Source organism: Salvelinus sp. IW2-2015, linkage group LG20, assembly GCF_002910315.2.
Source record: "Salvelinus sp. IW2-2015 linkage group LG20, ASM291031v2, whole genome shotgun sequence".
In the NCBI taxonomy this organism is placed as follows: Eukaryota; Metazoa; Chordata; class Actinopteri; order Salmoniformes; family Salmonidae; genus Salvelinus; species Salvelinus sp. IW2-2015.
In genome coordinates this window covers 12,742,264-12,763,830 of record NC_036860.1, presented here as the reverse complement: position 1 = coordinate 12,763,830, position 21,567 = coordinate 12,742,264, and the positions used below count along the sequence as shown (strand labels likewise).

Sequence of the window (21,567 nt, the reverse complement as noted above, 5' to 3'; positions counted from 1 at the left end):
ACTCACTCACTCACTCCACTCACTCACTCACTCCACTCACCACACACACACACACACACACCCAACAACACACACACCACACACACAACACACACACACAGCACACACACACAACATGAATTTCTTTTAACTAAATATGCAGGTTTAAAAAATATATACTTCTGTGTATTGATTTTAAGAAAGGCATTGATGTTTATGGTTAGGTACATTGGTGCAACGATTGTGCTTTTTTCACAAATGCGCTTTTGCTAAATCATCACCCATTTGGCTAAGTAGGCTGTGATTCGATTATAAATTAACAGGCACCACATTGATTATATGCAACGCAGGACAAGCTAGTTAACCTAGTAATATTGTCAACCATGTTTAGTTAACTAGTGATTATGTGAAGAATAATTTGTTTTTAATAAGATAAGTTTAATGCTAGCTAGCAACTTACCTTGGCTCCTTGCTGCACTCACGTAACAACAGGTGGTCAGCCTGCCACGCAGTGTCCTCGCGGAGTGCAATGTAATTGGCCATAATCGGTGTCCAAAAATGCAGATTACCGATTTGTTATGAAAACTTTTTAAAAATCGGCCCTAATTAATCGGCCATGCCATGCCGATTAATCGGTCGACCTCTAATAGAAATGCACACTTTTCACATGTTGATGTTGCGGTGGTGCTGGAGATGATGAATATGGAGTTGTATTTTACATTTTTTAACCACATCAGGAGACCACTTAAGGTCTGGGCAATATTTGAGAAAGTAAATTGTTTGGGTGTAGTACCCCTTTTAATTCCAGTGCACACCAGCAAGAGGCTGTTTTTAGCTGTGTTGGTATGATTTGCAAAACAAATATCCACTGGATTGATGCAAATAATCATGATATCATTCTGCCAGGTAGGCAGAGGCTACTTTGTAGTTAATGCTTAATTGAGAAGGTTTTTTGGGAAAGCCTTTCCATCTACCAGAAGACCTTTCATTAGCAGAATGCTAACAGCTGCACAAAGTGGTTGACGCGCGCTCTGTACATACACAGACAGGGAATTCTCCTTGCCTCTTCAGAAAGTTGCAGGAAATGCGAATCAATTATGCATTCTGTTCATGTCTTATGGTAGACTTGGGCTAATTGCTACATTTTCAATACATTTAGTTGATTCCCTACTAAGTTCAATGTAGATTTTATAGGGCCCTAGATCTCTATCCAGGAGGGGGTTGAATGTCTCTGCTGTAACCAAGAAGCTTGATCTTGACATTTAGCCACTTAATTGCAAGTTAAAAAACCAAATGCATAGCTCGAGCCCTGAGCTGGATATCATTTAATTGACATCTTAGAATTATTGTACTTATTCAATTTCATTCATTCATCCATGCATTGTTCTGTCTCTGTGTGTCTCACCCTCCCAGGTCTGAACTTGAAGCCAGGCCCGACTATGGATTCTCCTTCCACCACCCCCCAGACGCGGGGCTTCTCCAGCCACTCCCCAGGCCCCCAGACCAGAGGACCACCAGTGCAGCAACAGACCCAGGACCAGGGGCCTCCATCTCTACCTCCTCAGCCCCTCATGCCAGCCCTGCCCTCCCGCGTGCCCCCAACGCTACCTGTCCACACCCATGCCCACGCGCCACAGCTCGGGGCCCCCTACTCACTGGGCCCGTCGGACCTGCCCCTCCAGGCCCCTCCTAAGCTCCCTATCATGACCTCCGTGCCTCCTCCCCCCACCCAGACCACCCTGCCCCCCACGTCCATTCAGAGCACCGCCCCCATACTGCAGAACCCCGTGCCCATGGCCAAAGTGAGTAGGATGTAGGGTTTGGCATGCATGGGGAGGGTGCTGGGTATATTGCTTACAGAACTGGGTCATGTTCATTTATAGCGCAAAATGGAAAATGAGAATGAGAGTTTCGAGGTGGTCCCTCCCTGTTTCAATCTGTTTTCTTCCATTTGATGCATAAGGAATGACCCTTGATTCAAATAGTATTTGTGTTCCTTCAAATACTTTGAGCATTTAATTGAACCTCTCTGGAGTGCCAAATGGGCAGGGTTTGCACTTTTAGGGCTACTCCATTGGTTCCATTGCACCAGGGAAGCTCAATCAATCGCAGTTCAGAATGCTTTTGACAAAAGTAAACTGTGTATTACCTTAAGCATATGATCTAAAACGATCACATTCTCCTCTCATACTCTGCCTCTTCTCCGTCCCCTTTCTGTCCCTCTCCCTGTGCCCCTCATTTCTCTATCCCCCTCTTCCCTTCCCCCATTCCAGCAGAGAAAGAGCCAGAAAAGGAAAGCCGACACGACCACCCCCACGGCCAACGACCAGCTGAGCGAGTCTTCTCCGGCCGAGTCCAAGTCGGGCAAGACGCTGCCGCGGCGAGAAAGCGCCAGGCCCGCCAAGCTTCTCAAGAAGGAGGCTCCGGACTCCCAGCACCACCTGGGCCTCGGGATAGGTCTCGGTCTAGGGGGAACCGTAGGACCAGGGGTAGGGGCTCATAGCCCCAAGCAGCAGGAGCAGCTACGGTACTGCTCCAGCTTGGTCCGAGACATGTTACATAAGAAGCACGCGGCCTACGCCTGGCCCTTCTACAAGCCAGTCGACGTGGACATGCTGGGGCTGCACGACTACCACGACATCATCAAACACCCCATGGACCTTGCCACCGTCAAGGTGGGTTTGAATGGAACACTATCATGGCTGCGTCCCAAATTGCACCCTTTCCCCTGTATATATAGTACACTACTTTCGACCAGAGCCCTATGTTGGGTTAGGGTTGGAAAGAAAGCCTGAAGGAGTGTAGCTCTCTAAGGGATTCCCTAGTCCTCTCTAAAAGGATTCCAACATTGCGACGTGGTTTTGTGGTTGACATGTGGTGATGTGTTTGTAGGTGAAGCTGGACAACCGGCAGTACAGAGACGCCCAGGAGTTTGCCGCCGACGTGCGGTTAATGTTCTCCAACTGCTACAAGTACAACCCACCCGACCACGAGGTGGTGGCTATGGCACGCAAACTACAGGTGATAACACTTCTGACACGGTTAATAGTAACTCCCTCAGAATTCCATTTCGTTACTTAAATGTTCCAGAAGGATCTTAAGTCTGGCAACATAAAGGTATATTGTAAATATTTAAATGGTCGCATTCACGCGTGACAGATACACATGCAAGGTGTGTATATATATATATATACAAGATAGATGTCACAAAAATTGATTTCATAACAAATGCCCACATGAGCTTACGCCTTTTCATGTACCTGTTTGCTAAACTATTTGCCGTGTTAATGTTTTACTGGTGCAGTAGATGTTTATTAAATCAGGGTTGTTCAGTAAGGAGAATACGTTTTGAAACCGAGTGAAATTCATAGGTACTACCAGTTCCTGAACACCGAATTTTGCTTATCCATTGCAACTAGTTTTGCTGCGGTGCGCCCTATTGAACACCACCCAGTTCTGTTCTCTATCTAGACTCTGATACTGAGTATGTCCTCTCTCTCTCCAACAGGACGTGTTTGAGATGCGCTTTGCCAAGATGCCAGACGAGCCCGAGGAGACGCTGGCTTCGGCTCCTGCCCCCGCGTTGCTCCAGTCCTCTGCCCCCATCATCAAGTCCCAGCCGCCTCCCATCCTAAACCCCGCCTCCTCCATCCTAGGTCCCGCCTCCTCTGTCAAACGCCCCGCTTCCTCCTCGGACAGCTCCAGTGATTCGTCATCGGAGTCGGAATCGTCCACGAACGACTTGGAGGAGGAGAGAGCCCAGAGACTGGCCGAGCTACAGGAACAGGTGAGGAAAGACCAAAATGACGTCATTGAATGCAAATAGGATTGGATTGAGGGATTCCAGCTTCTCTGACATCTCTATTCATCATACATTATTGTAATGAACCATAACCCCCTCATAACTATCATCTTCCTCATTTTTCTTTGTTGGCACTAATAACATTTGTGATACATTTGATGGATAAATAAAGTTGTTTAAAATGTAATTGAATCCCTGAGGGTGGATGAGGGGTGCTGTGTCATTTCTGACCCCCTGGGATATTTGGTAACTTCCAGTCAATGCCTATCCATTGTTTTTTGACCGTTGGGTTTCCTGTCTGTCTGTTTCAGCTCAAAGCTGTCCATGAGCAGCTGGCGGCCCTCTCGCAGCCACAGGCCAGCAAACCAAAGAGGAAAGAGAAGGAGAAGAAGAAAGACAAGCACAAAAGGAAAGGAGCGGTGGAGGAGATCCCGGAGCCGGCCATTCAGTTCCCCAAGAAGACCAAGAACAACAACAACAACAGCAGCAGCAGCAGCAGCAACAACAACAACAAGGAGCTCCTGCCGAAGAAGACCAAGAAACCCAGGTAGGAACGATACTAGCCTTTTCACACTACTGAGCCAAGCTGAGAAGAGGGGTATGCTACAAAGCAGGACCAAGGAGTAAGCCGGCTAACTTGCCTGAATATTTTGATATTATAATTTTTTTTTTAAGAGGAGCTTGAAATGGGCATGGTTGAATTGATAAAACAAATTAAAACAAATTTACCCGAAAACCAAGAGTTATTTCCTGGTTGCTTATTAAACTTAGCTGGCTAACTCATTGATCCTGGTTTGTTGTATACCCCTCTGTACTGCACTGGCCTGGTTCTCCATCAGTCTATACACGGTACAATACACAGCTACGGGAATTTCTGTCTTAGGTGTGGCATTAGTACAGAAGTCAGGACCTGTGACATTTACAAGGGGACACAGAATTTGCTGAGCGCATGGATTGTATTGACACGTTATAAACGTTGCTGACCTCAAAGCGCTTGATTGCCTTTGTCAAATTACTTCATGAACCGGTTTTGTTGTTGTTTTATAAGCTTCTGTCTCATTTCCACGGCAAGTGTGGTAACATGATTTGTTTTCTCCCTCTGCCTTGGGCTCTTTCTGCATTTCACGGAGATGTTATGTTACTGTGGCTACATTACAATGTCCCATATACTGGCATACTACTTAGAATTCACTACTTCTTTCGAAGTAGTATGCTTGTTTGGACATTGGAATAGAAAGGTTATTCTCTTCCAGTTGAAATAGTACTGATGGTTTATATATTCTGCTCTGATCTTGCAGTAAGAAGGAGGGAGGTGCGGTGAAGAACAACCGCTCTGCAGCCATGGGCCATCAGGCAGCGCTGCAGCCCCCAGCTCTGCAGCCCGTGTCTGGCTTGGGGGAGGGCCTGGAGGAGGACCCGGCTGCAGCCGGAGCCCCCGGGGAGAAGGGTAAGCCCATGTCGTACGAGGAGAAGAGGCAGCTGAGTCTGGACATCAACAAGCTGCCCGGCGACAAGCTGGGTCGTGTGGTCCACATCATCCAGTCCAGAGAGCCCTCGCTGAAGAACTCCAACCCCGACGAGATCGAGATCGACTTTGAGACGCTCAAGCCGTCCACGCTGAGAGAGCTGGAGAGATACGTGTCGTCGTGCCTCCGCAAGAACAAGAAGAAGGTTCCTGGTGAGTCTCAGCATGCGTGTCTTTGCCTCCCCCTGTTGCCAAACAGAAACTCCCGACCCCCTACAAATCACTTGTAATTGAATAATGTTGCATCATTAATTCAAATTAATCCCAAAATTACAGTTACAAAACATGAATAACAAGGTATTGTTAAGATAACTTTTCCACAGCTTTCCTCTAGCTCATAGGTCACACTTTAAAAAAAATATATATATATTGTTTTACCAAGTGGTTTCCTTTAACTTTGAGCAATGCAGTGTGTTATATTGACCTAACATGTTAGTGGAAGATAGTTTGTCTTGAGAAGATGTCGAGTCACATGCTTCCCTCTCCTATAGTGGCAGAGAAGACCATGGAGGCCATGACGGCCGCCAAGACCAAGGCCAGCTCCTCCTCTGACTCGGACAGCAGCGACTCCAGCTCCTCAGACAGTGATGAGGAGAAGGGTAGGGACACGCAGCAAGCCCTTCTCATTTCACTCCTCAAAAAAAAAAWTTACGTCTTTATTATCTTCTTTGGTTTGAAGCGTAGCATTGAGGTTTTTCACACGTGCCTCGTTATTTACCTCATGCGTATACCATGGTCAATACTTTAATATTTGACTAGCTCACATTGTGGCTGTGTTTAAACAACAGATTTTTATCACGTATTCAGAATTGATAGACGAAAGCTTCGTTCAGTAGTCAGGATCTCCTCTCGCCCTTCTCTTGTCAGGAGTGGCTCCTAAACAGAAACAGAAGAAAGGCCACGGGACCAACGAAGGGAAGAAGCCCCATCTCCACCATGCCATGTCTGGAGCTGGTCCGGTCCCCCAGGGCCACCCTCACGCCCAGGCTCCTGTCCTGCAGCCCAGCATTCACCTGAAGCAACAGCAACATAACCCCTCCCCCGCCACCTACATGGCCCCTCCTCCCCCGGTAAGATTTGATTGATTTATTAGATAACTWAAAGTAGTAGGCTGCTCCAGCCGGAGACGACAACATATTTAACGTTTTGGTCATTCAGATAACCACATCACAGTCCTAAGTACATTTTCCCTCAGCAAAGTCAGTGCTAGTAGGAAAAGACAAGTGCAGGATTTATTTAAGGTACTTAACATTACATACATGATCAATTATCCAGGATAGAAACACAGCTCGAATGCTTATTTCATATGTGGTCCTAAAGATATGACATGATAGCATTTGGTTGTCTGTTTTTGTAAAAGCTCATTACAGGATTTAAAAACAACGGCAAGACGATATATATAACATATATTTTAGGGCATTTCACTACATCCGCAATAACATCTGCTAAATATGTGTATGCGATCAATACAATTTGATAGGGATGGTGACTGTACAGCGGGGACTACACAGCTGATTAAAAAAGCATTTGGCATCACTGAAAAGTGCAGCAGTGAAGTTCAGTGTATGATTGCGCTTGTGTGTAATGTCTAGGTAACGGTCACGGCGTTGGAGTCCTCCCAGCTGCTGGAGAACACGTTTGATTCGCTGCCCCATTTCGGCCAGCAGCCCCTCATGCACCTGTCCCAGCACCACCACTCCTCGTCGCCTGCCGTGCCCCCCCACCTCAACGCTCATTCCGCACCAGGGCCCGTGTCCCCGGAGACGCACCCATTTCTCAACCAGCACCCCATCCTCCCCAACCCTAACCCAGGTAAGTCCCGGCCTCTTCGAGACACACCTGCCAGATAGTCTTTTTGTATTTTTTTCTAATATTTGAGCTGTGGTTGATTGAGCTTACCTGGTGTAATGGGGCCAATGGAATAGTCCAGAATGTGCTAACGCCACCCATCTGGTGCACTGGGCGGGATCGATCCAGTATTTGAAAGAAAATACTTTCTGAACCCAGTTCTGCAATAAATCGGTTCCTTGTTACCCGAAGGCTTCCTAAAAAAATTATTCTAAGCATTTATTGACCTAGGATTAGATTAACTAGGCAGTCGTTTGACTTTTTTCATTGTGAAGTTTACATCCTGACTCCTAACCACATTTTATCATTGTTTACCTTCCTCCTCTTCACCTGTAGCTTTGCACAACGCCTTGCCCCAGCAGCCGTCTCGACCCAGCCATAGGGCAGCAGCTCTACCTCCTAAACCCCCCCAGCAGCAGCAACCACCGCCCCAGCCATCCCTACAACAACAACAACAACAGCTTCAGCCACAAGCCCCTCCACCCCAGCACCACCTCCCACCCCACATCCTCCACCCCACCCCCCCTCAGTCCCTGCAGCAGCGGCCCTTGTCCCCTCCCACCCTCACCCCTCAGGGCCTGCTGTCCTCCCAGCCCCCCCAGATGCTCCTGGAGGACGATGAGGAGGTGATTCCACCCTTACCCCAGATGCATCTCTACCTGCAGCAGGGACAGAGTCAGGGACAGAGCCAGGGAAGACCTGGCCAGCAACCACACAATCCCCAGCAGATCATGCAGTCTCTCCAGGTTCGCCAACAACAGAACCAGGCTCCCCTCCTGCAGTCTGTACAGGTCTGTATTGTGTATATGTTGATGTGTGTAATATGTTTCTTTTAGGGCTGCTCCCGACAAAAAATAATAATATTGGTCGACCGAGAGTCGACATGTTCAATCCATTGGTTGAAACGTTTAAACCTATTTTTCCATATATAGGCAGACACAASCTATGTGTTTGAATAAAACCAACTAGATATGCACTGAGCTTGTCTGATGCTTTAAGCACACTGTTTGATTAAATAATTAAGACACAAATGACTCAAAGAGGCTGATGGTCACACTGTGTTAAAAAGACAGTGAGTGCCTGTGTGACTGGCGCACGTTGTCTCGCTCTCCTCCCTACTGCAGCGAAAGACAGCCCAGCAAGTGTTTATTGCGCTGTGCGTGCTGAAGCTGCAACATCATTACAGCCATTTAGTTTCTTAACTTGTTTCTGACTGAGAAGTTCTGTTACCGAAATCCCTCATTTGTTTAGGAAAAACATTCCCTATTCCCTCAACCCTTGCTCTCTTTACGTGAAACATGTAAGCACCGCATGCATGTGACCAATAGAGCCTGACCTATAGCCTATAATAATCACATCAATGAATTGGTGATAATAAACTCCCAACACGGTAATGTCGACAGAGAAATGGATGCGGAGGACGTGAAAAATTAACCTGAACCGGGTGAATGTTTACTGGTTGCTCAGGGGGGAAAGGGGAAGTCAGATCAGTGGAAGACATTTGACTTGGTTGTGGAAGCTACTGGAGATCAAGAAAAAGGAGGGTATAGGAGCAAGCGTTGCGTGAGGGCCGAACAGATTATTTTATTATATTTTTCTGACCATTTGGAACAGTGTAAACAACACTAAATAAGTGTACCAGAGAGTCTGTTCTAACTAATATTTTTATTTATTTAAAGCATTTATTACAGCAGACTAAAAACAGTTGCATGCATTGCGGTTAATTTCTTGTTTAGGCTAATTATTCAAAGCTCCCTTTGTTTTAAAACTAAAATGCTTGATTGCATTTCAAAGCATGAACGTCTCTTATAAATGATTGATTGATACATTAGACTATATATTGAAATATAGGCCTAAGTTACGGTATTAAGACTGAACAGGACGCGCTGTTAGGCCTACAGCTCGATGGTGGTTGTACAAGGCTACTCTACAAAGCCTACTAAGAATCACTACATGACTTATTATAATGATGATCATAATAATTATTGTAATAATGAGATCAAGCGAAAGGAGGGTATAGGAGCGAGAGCTGCGTGTATATTATGTGTGACCAACAGGTGCTGTAAGATTACAATATCATTTTTCTTCCTGTTTGGAACAGGGTAAACAATAAGTAATACCAGTCTGTTGGTAACAGAAATTGTAAAGCCTTTATTACAGCATAACAAAGATTAAAAACGGCCAAATCTATGAAATTGCTTTATCCAACATTTTGCCCGTTTCATGAGGCTTGGTGCTCACGTAATCAGTAGGCTATTAAACACTCACAGGCAACAGAAGCAAGATCTGTCTTATTTCTTTAGATACAGTACCAGTCCAAAGTTTGGATACACCTACTCATTCAAGGGTTTTTATTTATTTTACTATTTTTCTACATTGTAGAATAATAGTGGAGACATCAAAACTATGAAATAACACATGGAATCATGTAGTAACCAATAGTGTTAAACAAATAGAAATACATTTTAGTTTCTTCAAATGAGCCACCCTTTGCCTTGACAGCTTTGCACACACTTGGCATTCTCTCAACCAGCTTCATCTGGAATGCTTTTCCAACGGTCTTGAAGGAGTTCCCACATATGCTGAACACTTGTTGGCTGCTTTTCCTTCACTCTGCGGTCCGACTCATCCCAAACCATCTCAATTGGGTTGAGGTCAGGGATTGTGGAGGCCAGGTGATCTGATGCAGCACTCCATCACTCTCTTTCTTGGTCAAATAGCCCTTACACACCGTGGAGGTGTGTTGAGTCATTGTCCTGTTCAAAAACAAATGATAGTCCCACTAAGTACTAACCAGATGGGATTGGGGTATCGCTGCAGAATGCTGTGGTAGCCATGCTGGTTAAGTGTGCCTTGAATTCACCAGCAAAGCAMCACCACACCATTACCTCCCCTCCCCATGCTTCATGGTGGGAACCACACTTGCGGAGATCATCCATTTACCTACTCTGTGTCTCACAAAGACACAGAGGTTGGAACCAAAAATTTAAAATTTGGACTCATCAGACCAAAGGACAGATTTCCACTGGTCTAATGTCAATTGCTTGTGTTTTTTGGCGCAAGCTAGTTTCTTATAATTGGTGTCCTTTAGTAGTGGTTTCTTTGCAGAAATTCGACCATGAAGGCCTGATTCGCGCAGTCTCCTCTGAATAGTTGATGTTGAGATGTCTGTTACTTGAACTCTGTGAAGCATTTATTTGGGCTGCAATCTGAGGTACAGTTAACTCTAATGAACTTATACTCTGCAGCAGAGGTTACTCTGGGTCTTCCTTTCCTGTGGTGGTCCTCTTGAGAGACAGCTTCAACGTAGCACTTGATGGTTTATGCGACTGCACTTGAAGAAACTTTCAAATTTCAGGATTGACTGACCTTCACGTCTTAAAGTAATGATGGACGGTCATTTCTCTTTGCTTATTTGAGCTGTTCTTGCCATAATATGGACTTGGTCTTTTACCAAATAGGGCTGTCTTTTGTATACCACCCCTACCTTGTCACAACACAGCTGATTGGCTCAAACGCATTGAGGAAAGAAATTCCACAAATGTACTTTTAACAAGGCACACCTGTTAATTGAAATGCATTCCAGGTGACTACCTCATGAAGCTGGTTGAGAGAATGGGAAGAGCGTGTAAAGCTGTGAATGCAAAGGGAGATTACTTTGAAGAATCTCAAAAATATGATTCCATATGTGTTATTTCATAGTTTTGATGTAAAAAATAAAGAAAAACCCTTGAATGAGTAAGTCCAAACTTTTGACTGGTATTGTACATGTGGATGATTTATAAAGCCAGGCACATTTAAGTTAGGCTATTGATCTATAGACCTAATTAAGTTGGGGTTTGCTATCCTCAATTTGCTTAGACAATTAGGCTAAGCCCTATTCGCAGGGGGCTTCTATTACTAGACAATTTTGGTTACGTAATTATGACTCCAGAATGTCCATTATTCCACAGGACAATTCAGACGGGATTACTTTTTTCCAAACTCCCGTAATTATATATATATTTTTATTAAATGATAAATTGAGAGTTATGACGGAAGCCCAGGCGATAACAGGGCTACACTATTAACTCGAGCTTGGTTTTTAACTCCCAAGTTTCTAAACCATACCAAACCATTTTTTGGTATAGTGTCGTCATAAAATTTAAATTGAGGAAGTGTGATCATAATCATTAGGATATTTTAGCAATCCGCAGTAGACGTCCTAAATGCCCCCCAGCCTTCAGATGTGAGCTAAACAGTGCACTAGAGATGCATTTTTAAGGCTATGGATGCGAAAGTCAACTTATTTCCAAACGTTTACGTCTATTAACAGCAAGGGTTACATTAAATAGGCACATTTATTTTGTACTGATGTATTTGGCAATATTCAATCCATTTCTACAAAAGCATTCACTGTGAAAGTTGATGCATTTCGGTACTTCGTTCCATTTATCGAATCAGTTATTGTTTTCTTCCGCAACCCGTGAGCAACACCTGTCAAACTCAGACATTTCTCTCAAAACACAGGGATGTCGATTCGTAGGGAACTAGTATTATCAGAGTTCGCCAAAAACAGTAGGTTATTCTGGCTGGAATTGTTTTTTAAAATATGAAAACATACAATTTACCAGTGGTGTAAAGTACTTAAGTAAAAATACTTTAAAGTACTACTTAAGGAGTTTTTTGGGGTATCTGTACTTTACTATTTATATTTTTTGACAACTTTTACTCATTACATTTTGAATGCTTAGCAGAACAGGAATATTGTCTAATTCACGCACTTATCAAGAGAACATCCCTGGTCCTCCCTACAGCCTCTGATCTGGCAGACTCCCTAAACACACATGTTTCGTCTTTGAATTATGTCTGAGTGTTCAACTGTGTCCCTGGCTATCTGTAAAAATCGTGTTTTCTGGTTTGCTTAATATAAGACATTTTAAATGATTTAGACTTTTACTTTTGATACTTAAGTACATTTAAAACCAACTACTTTTAGACTTTAACTCAATCAGTATTTTACTGGGTGACTTTTACTTATTATCTTAAGGTATCTGTACTTCTACTCAAGTTTGAAAATTGGATACTTTTTCCACCACTGCAATCTACCTGCAGTGAAGCCCCTCAACATTTACATTACATTCAGTCATCTAACCGTCTCCCATCCAGAGCGACCCACAGGAGCACCCAGGGTCAAGCGCCCCGCCCAAGGGCACCTCAACAGATCTCCCACCAAGTTAAAACGGGGACCCGAACCAGCGACCCATTGGCCACCGGCCCAAACTCCCAACCGCCAGGCCACCAATCATCCAATATCCTCCCACAGTTCCCCCGAGAGCACATAATTACATTACCTGACCACCCCCTGTAAAACGAGTCCCGTCTGAATAGGGCGTAAGGCAAGGGCTGTTACCTTGTCTATTCTGCTATTGCCCCTGCTGCGTTGTTCTCGATCCCAATATGCTGGTTAATTTTGCTATTAAACACATAGCAACATAGGGAAAAGCAGCAATTCTACGTTTCACTAAAGATTGTTTCAAAAACCGCGGACAGTGACCGTATCCAACGCGGGGGAAAGCGCATTTGTTATAAAATAATATTAGATTGCACCATTATTTGTACATAATATAACCATATACATATGTCTTAGAGTGGATTAGTCCACCGAGACGGGCGCAAATCAGACGGGTGTCTTGTGCACCATGAAAATACACTGTTAGGCTATTGGTCGACAGATTTTGTTTATTCTATCGACCAACCAATCGGCCAGTCAACTAAATGGGGTCAGCCCTAGTTTATTTGGATCCCTTTTAGCTTTTGCAGAAGCAGCAGCTACTCTTCTTTGGGTACACATGTGTATATAATATTTGTATTGTTTATGTTGTGTGTGTAATGTACATTGTTTATTTCTTATACAGTCACTGTGTCTTGGTAAAATTTGCCCTCTGGGACATTAAATTGATCCTATCCTCCTATCCTAGGTCCAGCCCTCCCAGACCTCCTCTCTTCAGCCCCCCCAGCTCTCAGTCCAGCCCCCCCAGCCCCAGTCCAAGCCCATCCCCCCCTCGCGCCAGATCCTACCCCCGCACCAAGTAGCCCGCCACCTGCAGCAGCATGCCCAGATGGGTTACCCCTCCCAGGGGCCGGTGGCACAGCAGACGGGTCACTCAGACAGGCAGGCCGCTGCAGGGCAACACAAGGGGTCAATGCAGGCCTCCGCCAAAGCACAGCACATCATCCAGCAACAGCAACACCCCTCCCCTCGACAGATCAAGGCTGATCCATATAACAGTGGTGAGACTCAAGTGTTGATTGGTTGATTAAATTGGTTGATTGGAAGACCTCAGATCTCACAAAACCTGGAGAAGTGTGTAGTGTCTCAGCAACTACATTATTATAACATAGTAATCTATACAGCGTGACTGCAAATGAGACAACCTGGACCGTCGTGTGTTTTGGTATGTTAGGACACTGTGCTCTAGGTTTTGAATCAGACTAAATGGTGATTCTAATCATTCCCTCTGTTCTGCCTACAGGGCACCTAAGGGAGAACCCCTCCCCCATCATGATGCATTCCCCCCACCTCCCCCAGTATCCCCCCATAACGCACCAGTCTCCGCCACACAACCTGCAGCCCAAGAAAGTGAGTAGCGCGCGCGCGTGTGTGTGTGTATCTGTCTCTATTTCTGTCAGTCTGGATCGGTTTTGCGAACGCGCATTCAAATAATGTTTTCTCTCAAGTACTRCAGCTTCGCTGGGTTGTTTGAGCTTGCCTGGCACAATGGAGTTCATTGACTGGTCCTAACAAAAAGTGCGCTGCAGGCAGGCTCAAACAACAGCTGAAAGTATTTGAATGAAAACCACACTATTTGAATMCCTGGTCTTGTCTGCTTGTGCCGTGTGAAGTTCGATAGAGCCTCTGTGTGTGAGGAATGTACSTGTTAACCTGCATTTCTATGTGCTTGTTAAAGGGACAGCAAGCATTTAAGCTACAATCCTGAGTGTGTTTTTTTAATGGGTGTGTATCATTCATCGAAACGACCAATGAAGAGCAGAACATCTTCCAGAATGTGCCGTTAACCCTGTCCGGCCGTGTGCTGTGTGTTGAAGGAGCAGCGTGCGCCCCCGGCCCTAGTAGCCTTGAAAGAAGAGAAGTTGCCTCCCTCTCCGGTGATGAGAGGAGGAGAGCCCTTCAGCCCAGCCATGAGACAAGACCCTCACAAACACCCAGACAGCCACAGCAAGCCCTCTCTACCAGGCCACGCACAGCAGAGTGAGTACACTGGTATGTGGGGACATTTTGCCGGTCCCCACAAGGATTTAAAAAAATTATTTTAGGTTTAGGGGCTAGGGTTAGGGTTTGGAATTAAGGTTAGGTTAAGGAAAATAAGATTTTGGATGGGAATCAATTCTTTGGTCCCCACAAGGATAGCAATACAAAACTTTGTGTGTGTGTGTGTGTTAGGGCTGGGCGGTATACTGTATTTTACTATATACTGGTTTGGGTTTTTACTTTACCTTCTATAACGGTATTTCAATGTTTGGTTTGTTAAATATGCYACTCCGCCGTGTGTAACGTCCTCTTTTATAGTTTACTCCGCTACTTGAGTCGTTGCTCACTCTCTCAGCAAGCCCCCGCCCCCCTGTCACTCAAGTGACAGTTGTACAGTTGTTGCTCGAACACGAGACCACTTGAGTCTGCATAGTCAAYGCAGCAGATGCAACAAGACGKCGATGACAACGATGCTGCTTTCCACTTTTCTCCCTAATATAAATCCACAAAGGTTTTACAATTACACTGTTAGTTTCTCTTACAGTCTGCACACAGCTAGTTTGTCTTTTGTTGGCAAGTTTTGGCTAAAATAAATCGTCTTAGCTGCTATTCGCTAGTCAGCTGGCTAGCTAATAAATGTTCTGTGTCAGAACAAATGTAGCTAGCTAATACAACCTGATTTCTGTGCTTGTGTAGGCCTAAATCTGCATGTTTGTGCATCAGTGTCTTCTAAATCAAAAAGGAATAGGCAAGCCATGAATGTTAGCTACATGAAGTAAGAGAAAACGTTCAATGTAGCCAAAGATTATATGGTCCCCTGGGAAACACTGACCAACACTTTGGTTTCTACTCTGTCACAATAACTCCTTGACATTTTCATTCGATGTCATGTCAAACACTGTATTCAAAGTACCTACTATTATATTTGAACTATAGAATTAGAATAATCATTATTTTCCATGATTCCAACAACTTCAAAGTGTTTTGATCTAAATCGCAAGTCAACATTTGGTTAAAAACAAGGCCTAGATTTATTGCCCATATCGTGCAGCCCTATGTGGCAGTGATCCCCAATGAGTGCAGGAAATGGATGAATATGCCAAATAAATGTGGGTTTAAGTTTGATGAAACAGTATAAAACAATCAGAATGGAGAAAGCCCCATTTAACACTTAGCATGTATGTGTTGCCACCCTGGGGTCATGAACTACTCATAAAGCAAATGTAGAACTTTTATGATTCAAAAACATAAAATACAGTCAAATATTTTGGCCATGTTGCCCAGCCTAGTGTGTTTTATTTGTGGGTGTACTATTTATGGGGGTGTACTGTGTGTGGAAGTGGGAATAGTGCTCATCTGTAGACAAACACACGTTCCTTTGTGTTAAAAACAAACGAGCGAATGCGCACACACGACTTTCTTTTTGACATGTTCTGTATTCCTTGTGTGTGTTTACGTGCATCAGATGTGAAGTCGATGGACAGCTCTCGGCCGGTCATCCGTTCCTCAGAGCCCAGCGGTCCTCCCTCCTCCTCCTCCCTGCCAGACAAGGACAAGTTCAAACAGGAGCCCAAAACGCCCGTCGCCCCCAAAAAGGTACAGGTAGGGTGGAAGACAGAGCAGCACGTTGCCATACACACGTACACCGTATTATAAACCTATGRGTGGCAGGTAGCCCAGCGGTTAAGAGTGTTGGCCTTGTAACCGAAAGGTCACTGGTTTGAATCCCAGAGCTGACTAGGTGAGAAATCTGTCGACATGCCCTTGAGCAAGGCACTTACCCCTAATTGCTCCTCTGGATTAAGAGCGTCCCCTAAATTACTAAAATGTAAATGTAATACAGAGTATACAAAACATGAAGCTCTTTCCACGACAGACTGACCAGGTGAATCCAGGTGAAAGCTATGATCCCTTATTGATGTCACTTGTTAAATCAACTTCAATCACCGTAGATCAGTGGTCACCAACCGGTCGATCTCCAAACATTTCTGTAAAAAAACAAACGATAAGGTCTTGTTACTATTTATTTTTTGATTAGTCTCGGGCTGTTGGTGGTAGGTGCAGCCAATGCCTACCCGGTGCACAGGGCAGCTGAAAACTATTGCCATTTCATGTCTGAAGGTACTAACTCTGCCTTCCCGGTGGGCCTGGAGAGGAAATCAAGTGCACTATGCCACCGCTGGCCAATCAGATTGCTCAGATGACAGTGTCTGCAGTAACGTAGCAGGCATAAAAGAAAGCCACAGCAAAATTGATACTGTGAGATTTCAAAACCATGACTAGAGAGACTGTCAACGAATACAGCAAAGAGCTGCTGTTTTTATGACTGAGTTCATGCTTAAGTTCTTACTCAGCACTGTCAAGACTTTTGTATTCAACACTTTTATAACCCATAAAATGCGCATTCTTCCTATTTCCACTCAGCGCTACAACAAGCACTGCAGTAGTAATGAATGAGTAGGAAAGTGTATTTATAGGCTTGTTTTATTAGCGGCTTGGGTCTTTTTTAATATCAAGGAATATTTCACTTTCTCTGTTCATAGGAGTAACAACAACGAATTTGTGCACATGGCAGAAATAATGTGGTGCGACTTGAGTTTCGCCATCAGCTGGAAGACGGTGTCCCTTTTTGGTCAGTGTCAGTGGAGGAAAGGGAGAGCGGAGGGATGTTGAGAGACGGACCCTCAGTCTGCTGCTCTCTCCCTCCGCTGAGACTGACCATCAGATGCAGGCTCCATCAGCCCAGTAAAATAAAAAGCGAATTATTTAAATGTATGCTCACTCACCTGTGCCTCACAAGTAATACAACAATGGATCTATTACCGGTGGGATCATATAGCTACCTCAAATTTTGAAATAGAATTTAAAAAATGTCCCGGACAACAATGCATTGGCAGGTGAATTCAAGCAAAGCCAATATGCGGTGATATTGTATTGGGCCTATAGCTTACTGCACAAACCTCATTGCTACAGAACTGTTTTTAATTGGTTAATGTTGCATAGGCTTACATTTAAGTCATGTTAATAAAAAATCAGAGCGGTAGATCTCGGCATGCATTTTGACTCAGTGATCTTGACTCAGAAAAGGTTGGTGACCACTGGTGTAGATGAAGGGGAGGATGTGGGTGTGCCATTCAGAGGGTGAATGGGCAAGACAAAATATTTCAGTGCCTTTGAACAGGGTATGGTAGTAGGTGTCAGGCGCACCAGTTTCTTTCAAGAACTGCACTGCTGCCGGGTGTGTCAAGAATGGTCCACCACCCAAAGGACATCCTCCCAACTTGTCACAACTGTGGGAAGTGGAGTGAACATGGGCCAGCATCCCCGTGGAACGCTTTCGACACCCTGTAGAGTCCATGCCCTGACGAATTGAGGCTGTTCTGAGGGGGGGGGTGCGCGCGCAACTCAATGTTCCTAATGTTTGGTATACTCTGTATATTATCTCTTATTATGAGAATACCATCATAGCCACTCGTTTCAATAGTTTGGGTATGTGATGAGTCAAATACTAACATATCTGCTCTCCCTCAATCCCCTCCCTCGCTGTCATCTGCCTGTCACCATCCGKCCATCTATCCGTCGGTCAGGATGTGAAACTGAAGAACATGGGTTCGTGGGCCAGCCTGGCCCAGAAGTCCACGTCAGCGCCCTTGTCTGCAGTGAAGTCGTCTAGCGACAGCTTCGAGCAGTTCCGCCGGGCTGCCCGGGAGAAAGAGGAGAGGGAGAAGGCTCTTAAGGCCCAGGCAGAGCAGGCTGAGAGGGACAAACTGCGCCGGGAGCAGGAGAAATTACGGTGAGGATTACAGTTGGGTCGTCTACAAAAACTCTGAGGTGTTTYAACCCTGCCTTCAATGTTTCTTTTTGTACATCGATGTTTGACAATACATTTTCTGTGTGTGTGATCGAACAAAATTTGTCAAATGAAGTTTCACTTTGCTGTTCTGAGTCTTGCGGATCCGGGATTGTCGAGAGAAAGAACATTCCACGTTAGCTACCACGCCTTTGCGAAACTCATTTCTTTCTCTCTCTGTTGCTCTCTCCCTCTCTCTGTGAATGAACAAAATTCGTCAAATTGAAGCACTTTGCTGTTCTATGAGTAAGTCTTGGTCGTCAAGAGAATGTGTGCTACAAAGAATTTGTTAAACTCACTCCTCTCTCTCTCTCTCTCTCTCTCAGGGGTCGTGACCGGGATGATGAGGATATCCTGGAGCCTCAGCAGCAGTCGAGGAGGGTTCATGAGGAGCCTCGAAGCAGACGTCTGGAGCAGCAGCAACACATCCAGGCCACCCAGCCCCAGCAGCAACCCCAGGCACCAGCCCCCCAGGCCCAGCCCGCTGCCCTCCCCCAGCCGCCACAGGCCCCCACACCGCCCCAGCCCTCAGCCCAGGACCAGCAGAGGGAGCTAGCGCGACGCCGCGAGCAGGAGAGGAGGAGGAGAGAAGCGGTGAGACTAGTTTCCCACATAGTTGATAGGGCTGGGAATTGCCAGGGTCCTGTTAGGAGAACTAAGTTCTCATGTTCTTTAACCAATTAAATTCAATTACTCCGTCTGCTATATCAGGATTTGTAGGATACTGATAGAAATAAAAACAGACATAGGCCCAGTCTACAATAGTCAAATGTTTGTTTACCGGAACGTTCTGCCTATCATTTCCTGTACATTGGTCTATATACCTCACATTTCGTCATAAATGTCTCTCCTCCTCTCAGAAACAATGACAATATAGTTCACAAGTCTTCTTCTCCTGCATTGTCTGCCACCTGTTATACAATCTACTACAAGCCCAAGGTCTCTCCCCTCCCCTCCCTAGTCATTATTCATAAAAATCCCATAACAGGTCCTCAAGATACGATGTTATGACGATACTTATTGATTCGATTCCATGGTCCTAACATATTGCTCGCCATATATCTGCTGTAGATAGACGAGAGAGCCATGAWTWTTTTTTTTKGACCGTTCATGGAAATAAGTGCTGAAAACAAATTGGTTCCCTATTTAAAAAGGAGAAAAAGCTTTGAAGGAAAAATAATGGATACAGACAACTAGTGCAAAAATAATATTGCGACGTTGTCAAAACGATACGGTATATCGTCAAATCCCGATATGTAACTGAATCAAATTTTCCCCCCATCGCTAATAGTTGGGGGATTGGGTTATTTGTTTGTTACTGTAGGGTTATTGTCGTGTGCATTGTCCTGTGTGTTTCATAGTTGGCATGTCTCTTTTTGTGACTATTGCATGTCCTTTATTGTCCTGTCTCATGTATTGCATTTTGTAAAACAATTTTACATATCCATGTCTTTCTCTTTGGGAATTGACAGAAGGGGAGAAGCACAAAAGCGGTGTCAATGAGTTTGTTATGATCAGTCCCTATGCCATGTACAGTCTCTCAGCTCTTCTGACACCTCAATCTCTCTCCCCTCTCCAGATGGCGGCGACCATCGACATGAATTTCCAAAGCGACCTGATGGCTATCTTTGAGGAGAACTTGTTCTGATGACGAGGGAACCCCCAGAAACTTAAAACTGCAAAAATAACACAACGGAATAATGAATATGGAATGGAACATTTCTTATGAAATGGAATCTTCTGTATGACATCACAGGTGTGTGGGGGGGTTTAATGAACCAAGATNCAATCCCCCCCCCCCCCTCCTCCTCCAGAGCAGAGGGGGTGATCTTCAGCTAGACTGGCGAGCTACTCGGCTGTTAGCTGTTCTGCTATGTAGCCTCTGGAAGTAAGACGCCACATTGAAGGAGCGACATAAACAGGATATTTTCAACCACGTTTTGGTGTCGTTTCTCTGGGGAATTGACCCTTGTTGTTGCCCCTGGCAACAAGACATGAGGGAAAGGACTCCGGGTGGTCATGTAATTTCACACCTGATTGATACTTTCACACGGGACAGAGCGAAGGAGAACAGTCTTGTAAATGGAAGTAAAAGACGATAACGGAAAAACACAGCAACGGTGAAATGCTCTGAGAAACAAAGTACCTTGCGTATCTACGGACCGAGACTGGGGTGTTCATAAAGACTGCCAGACAGGCGTCTGTCTGATAAGAGGAGAGGCAGAATAAATATTTTTATGTGATCTGTTTTTTTCTTCTTTTTTTTTTTAGAGAGAACACATGTAAGGAAATGTTGGGGACAGGTGTGTGTGTGTATAAGGGGGGAGGGACTTCAACTTCTGACGTGTTCTTTTTCTAGGAGAGGAGGTACAGTACAGCTTTGCCTTCTGCCTCACTCTTGTCCATTGTCCACACACACACACACACAGACCGTACATTAGATAGGCCTCTCTCCCTTGCCTGGGCATATGAACAAATCAGTAACAACAAATGATGGAACAGTCCGTCTGCAGTGGGAGGGAGAAAGCAGAATTAAGTGCAGATTTCTTTTTTCATTATGTAGGATCTACTGTAAAGAGGTATTTTCTTATTCTATGATTGCTGTTTATTTGTTTTGTAAATATTTTTCTCCCTCCCTCCCCTCACCAACACACTTGCCCCACTGTCTATGCCAAACAACCATTACCTTTTTAATGCTGAATTCCTCCCACTTCTCCTTAAAAAAAAAAAATGCTTCTTTGTTCATATGTGTTTTTTTTCTTAATATATAAATAGATTTTTCCCCCCCTTGTCCTCATCACCCCTCTTCAAACAAAGCGTTTAGGTAGTTTTTAAGAGGATAAAACCTAATATATGCATTATTCCAACAAGTGTTAATTAATTAAAGAACCATTTGAAGTTTTCATATTTCATGTTTTCTTCCTCATCTGAAGCTGGAGCAAAACAGTCTGATCACTACTAGAGGCAGAGGCTCAGTCCCAAATGGCACCTGGTTTCCTACGTAGTGCACTAGTTTAGTAGTGCACTRTAAAGGGGATAGGGTGCCATTTTGGATGAAGCCAGAGTCCAGCTGTTTCTAGAGCTGTGTCTTGGTTGGGTTGAATCTGAGTTCACCATCACTGTAACCACCTTATTGTGTATTATTACGCTTGGAGACAGCTAGGAAAGTGGTCAATAATGGCATTTTCCTCTTTGCAGCTGATTCATATAAACTATTGAACCAGAGAATCAGTAACTATTACTGAACTGTTTGATTTATAAACTGTGTTGATTCCTCCCTGTTCCTTGCTTGTATATTGGCCTGGAATTTG

General features: G+C 44.7%; 1 protein-coding gene across 2 annotated transcripts; it reads left to right on the top strand.

Moving 5' to 3' along the window:
* The first annotated feature begins 1,396 nt into the window (after positions 1-1,396).
* On the top strand, positions 1,397-20,038 carry brd4 (bromodomain containing 4). 2 transcript variants are annotated; one of them, XM_070449202.1, is made up of 17 exons: positions 1,397-1,781; positions 2,253-2,654; positions 2,872-3,000; positions 3,488-3,766; positions 4,093-4,328; positions 5,080-5,459; positions 5,798-5,905; positions 6,174-6,376; positions 6,899-7,118; positions 7,491-7,945; positions 13,115-13,427; positions 13,670-13,776; positions 14,250-14,406; positions 15,872-16,002; positions 17,994-18,199; positions 18,583-18,850; positions 19,836-20,038. In XM_070449202.1, exons 1-17 carry the CDS (start codon positions 1,419-1,421, stop codon positions 19,902-19,904), a joined length of 4,026 nt encoding a protein of 1,341 aa, XP_070305303.1. In that variant the 5' UTR covers positions 1,397-1,418; the 3' UTR covers positions 19,905-20,038. The 2 variants fall into 2 exon arrangements, with proteins under 2 accessions (XP_070305303.1, XP_023867237.2); XM_024011469.3 differs by having other exon boundaries at positions 14,244-14,406.
* Positions 20,039-21,567: the final 1,529 nt, after the last annotated feature.

Bases quoted from the DNA above. Each gene is read 5' to 3' on its own strand.
- brd4 (XM_024011469.3), top strand. From the start codon at position 1,419: ATGGATTCTCCTTCCACCACCCCCCAGACGCGGGGCTTCTCCAGCCAC. The intron at 2,655-2,871 runs GTGGGTTTGAAT...ATGTGTTTGTAG, and splicing joins TGGACCTTGCCACCGTCAAG to GTGAAGCTGGACAACCGGCA. The intron at 5,460-5,797 runs GTGAGTCTCAGC...CCTCTCCTATAG, and splicing joins GAACAAGAAGAAGGTTCCTG to TGGCAGAGAAGACCATGGAG.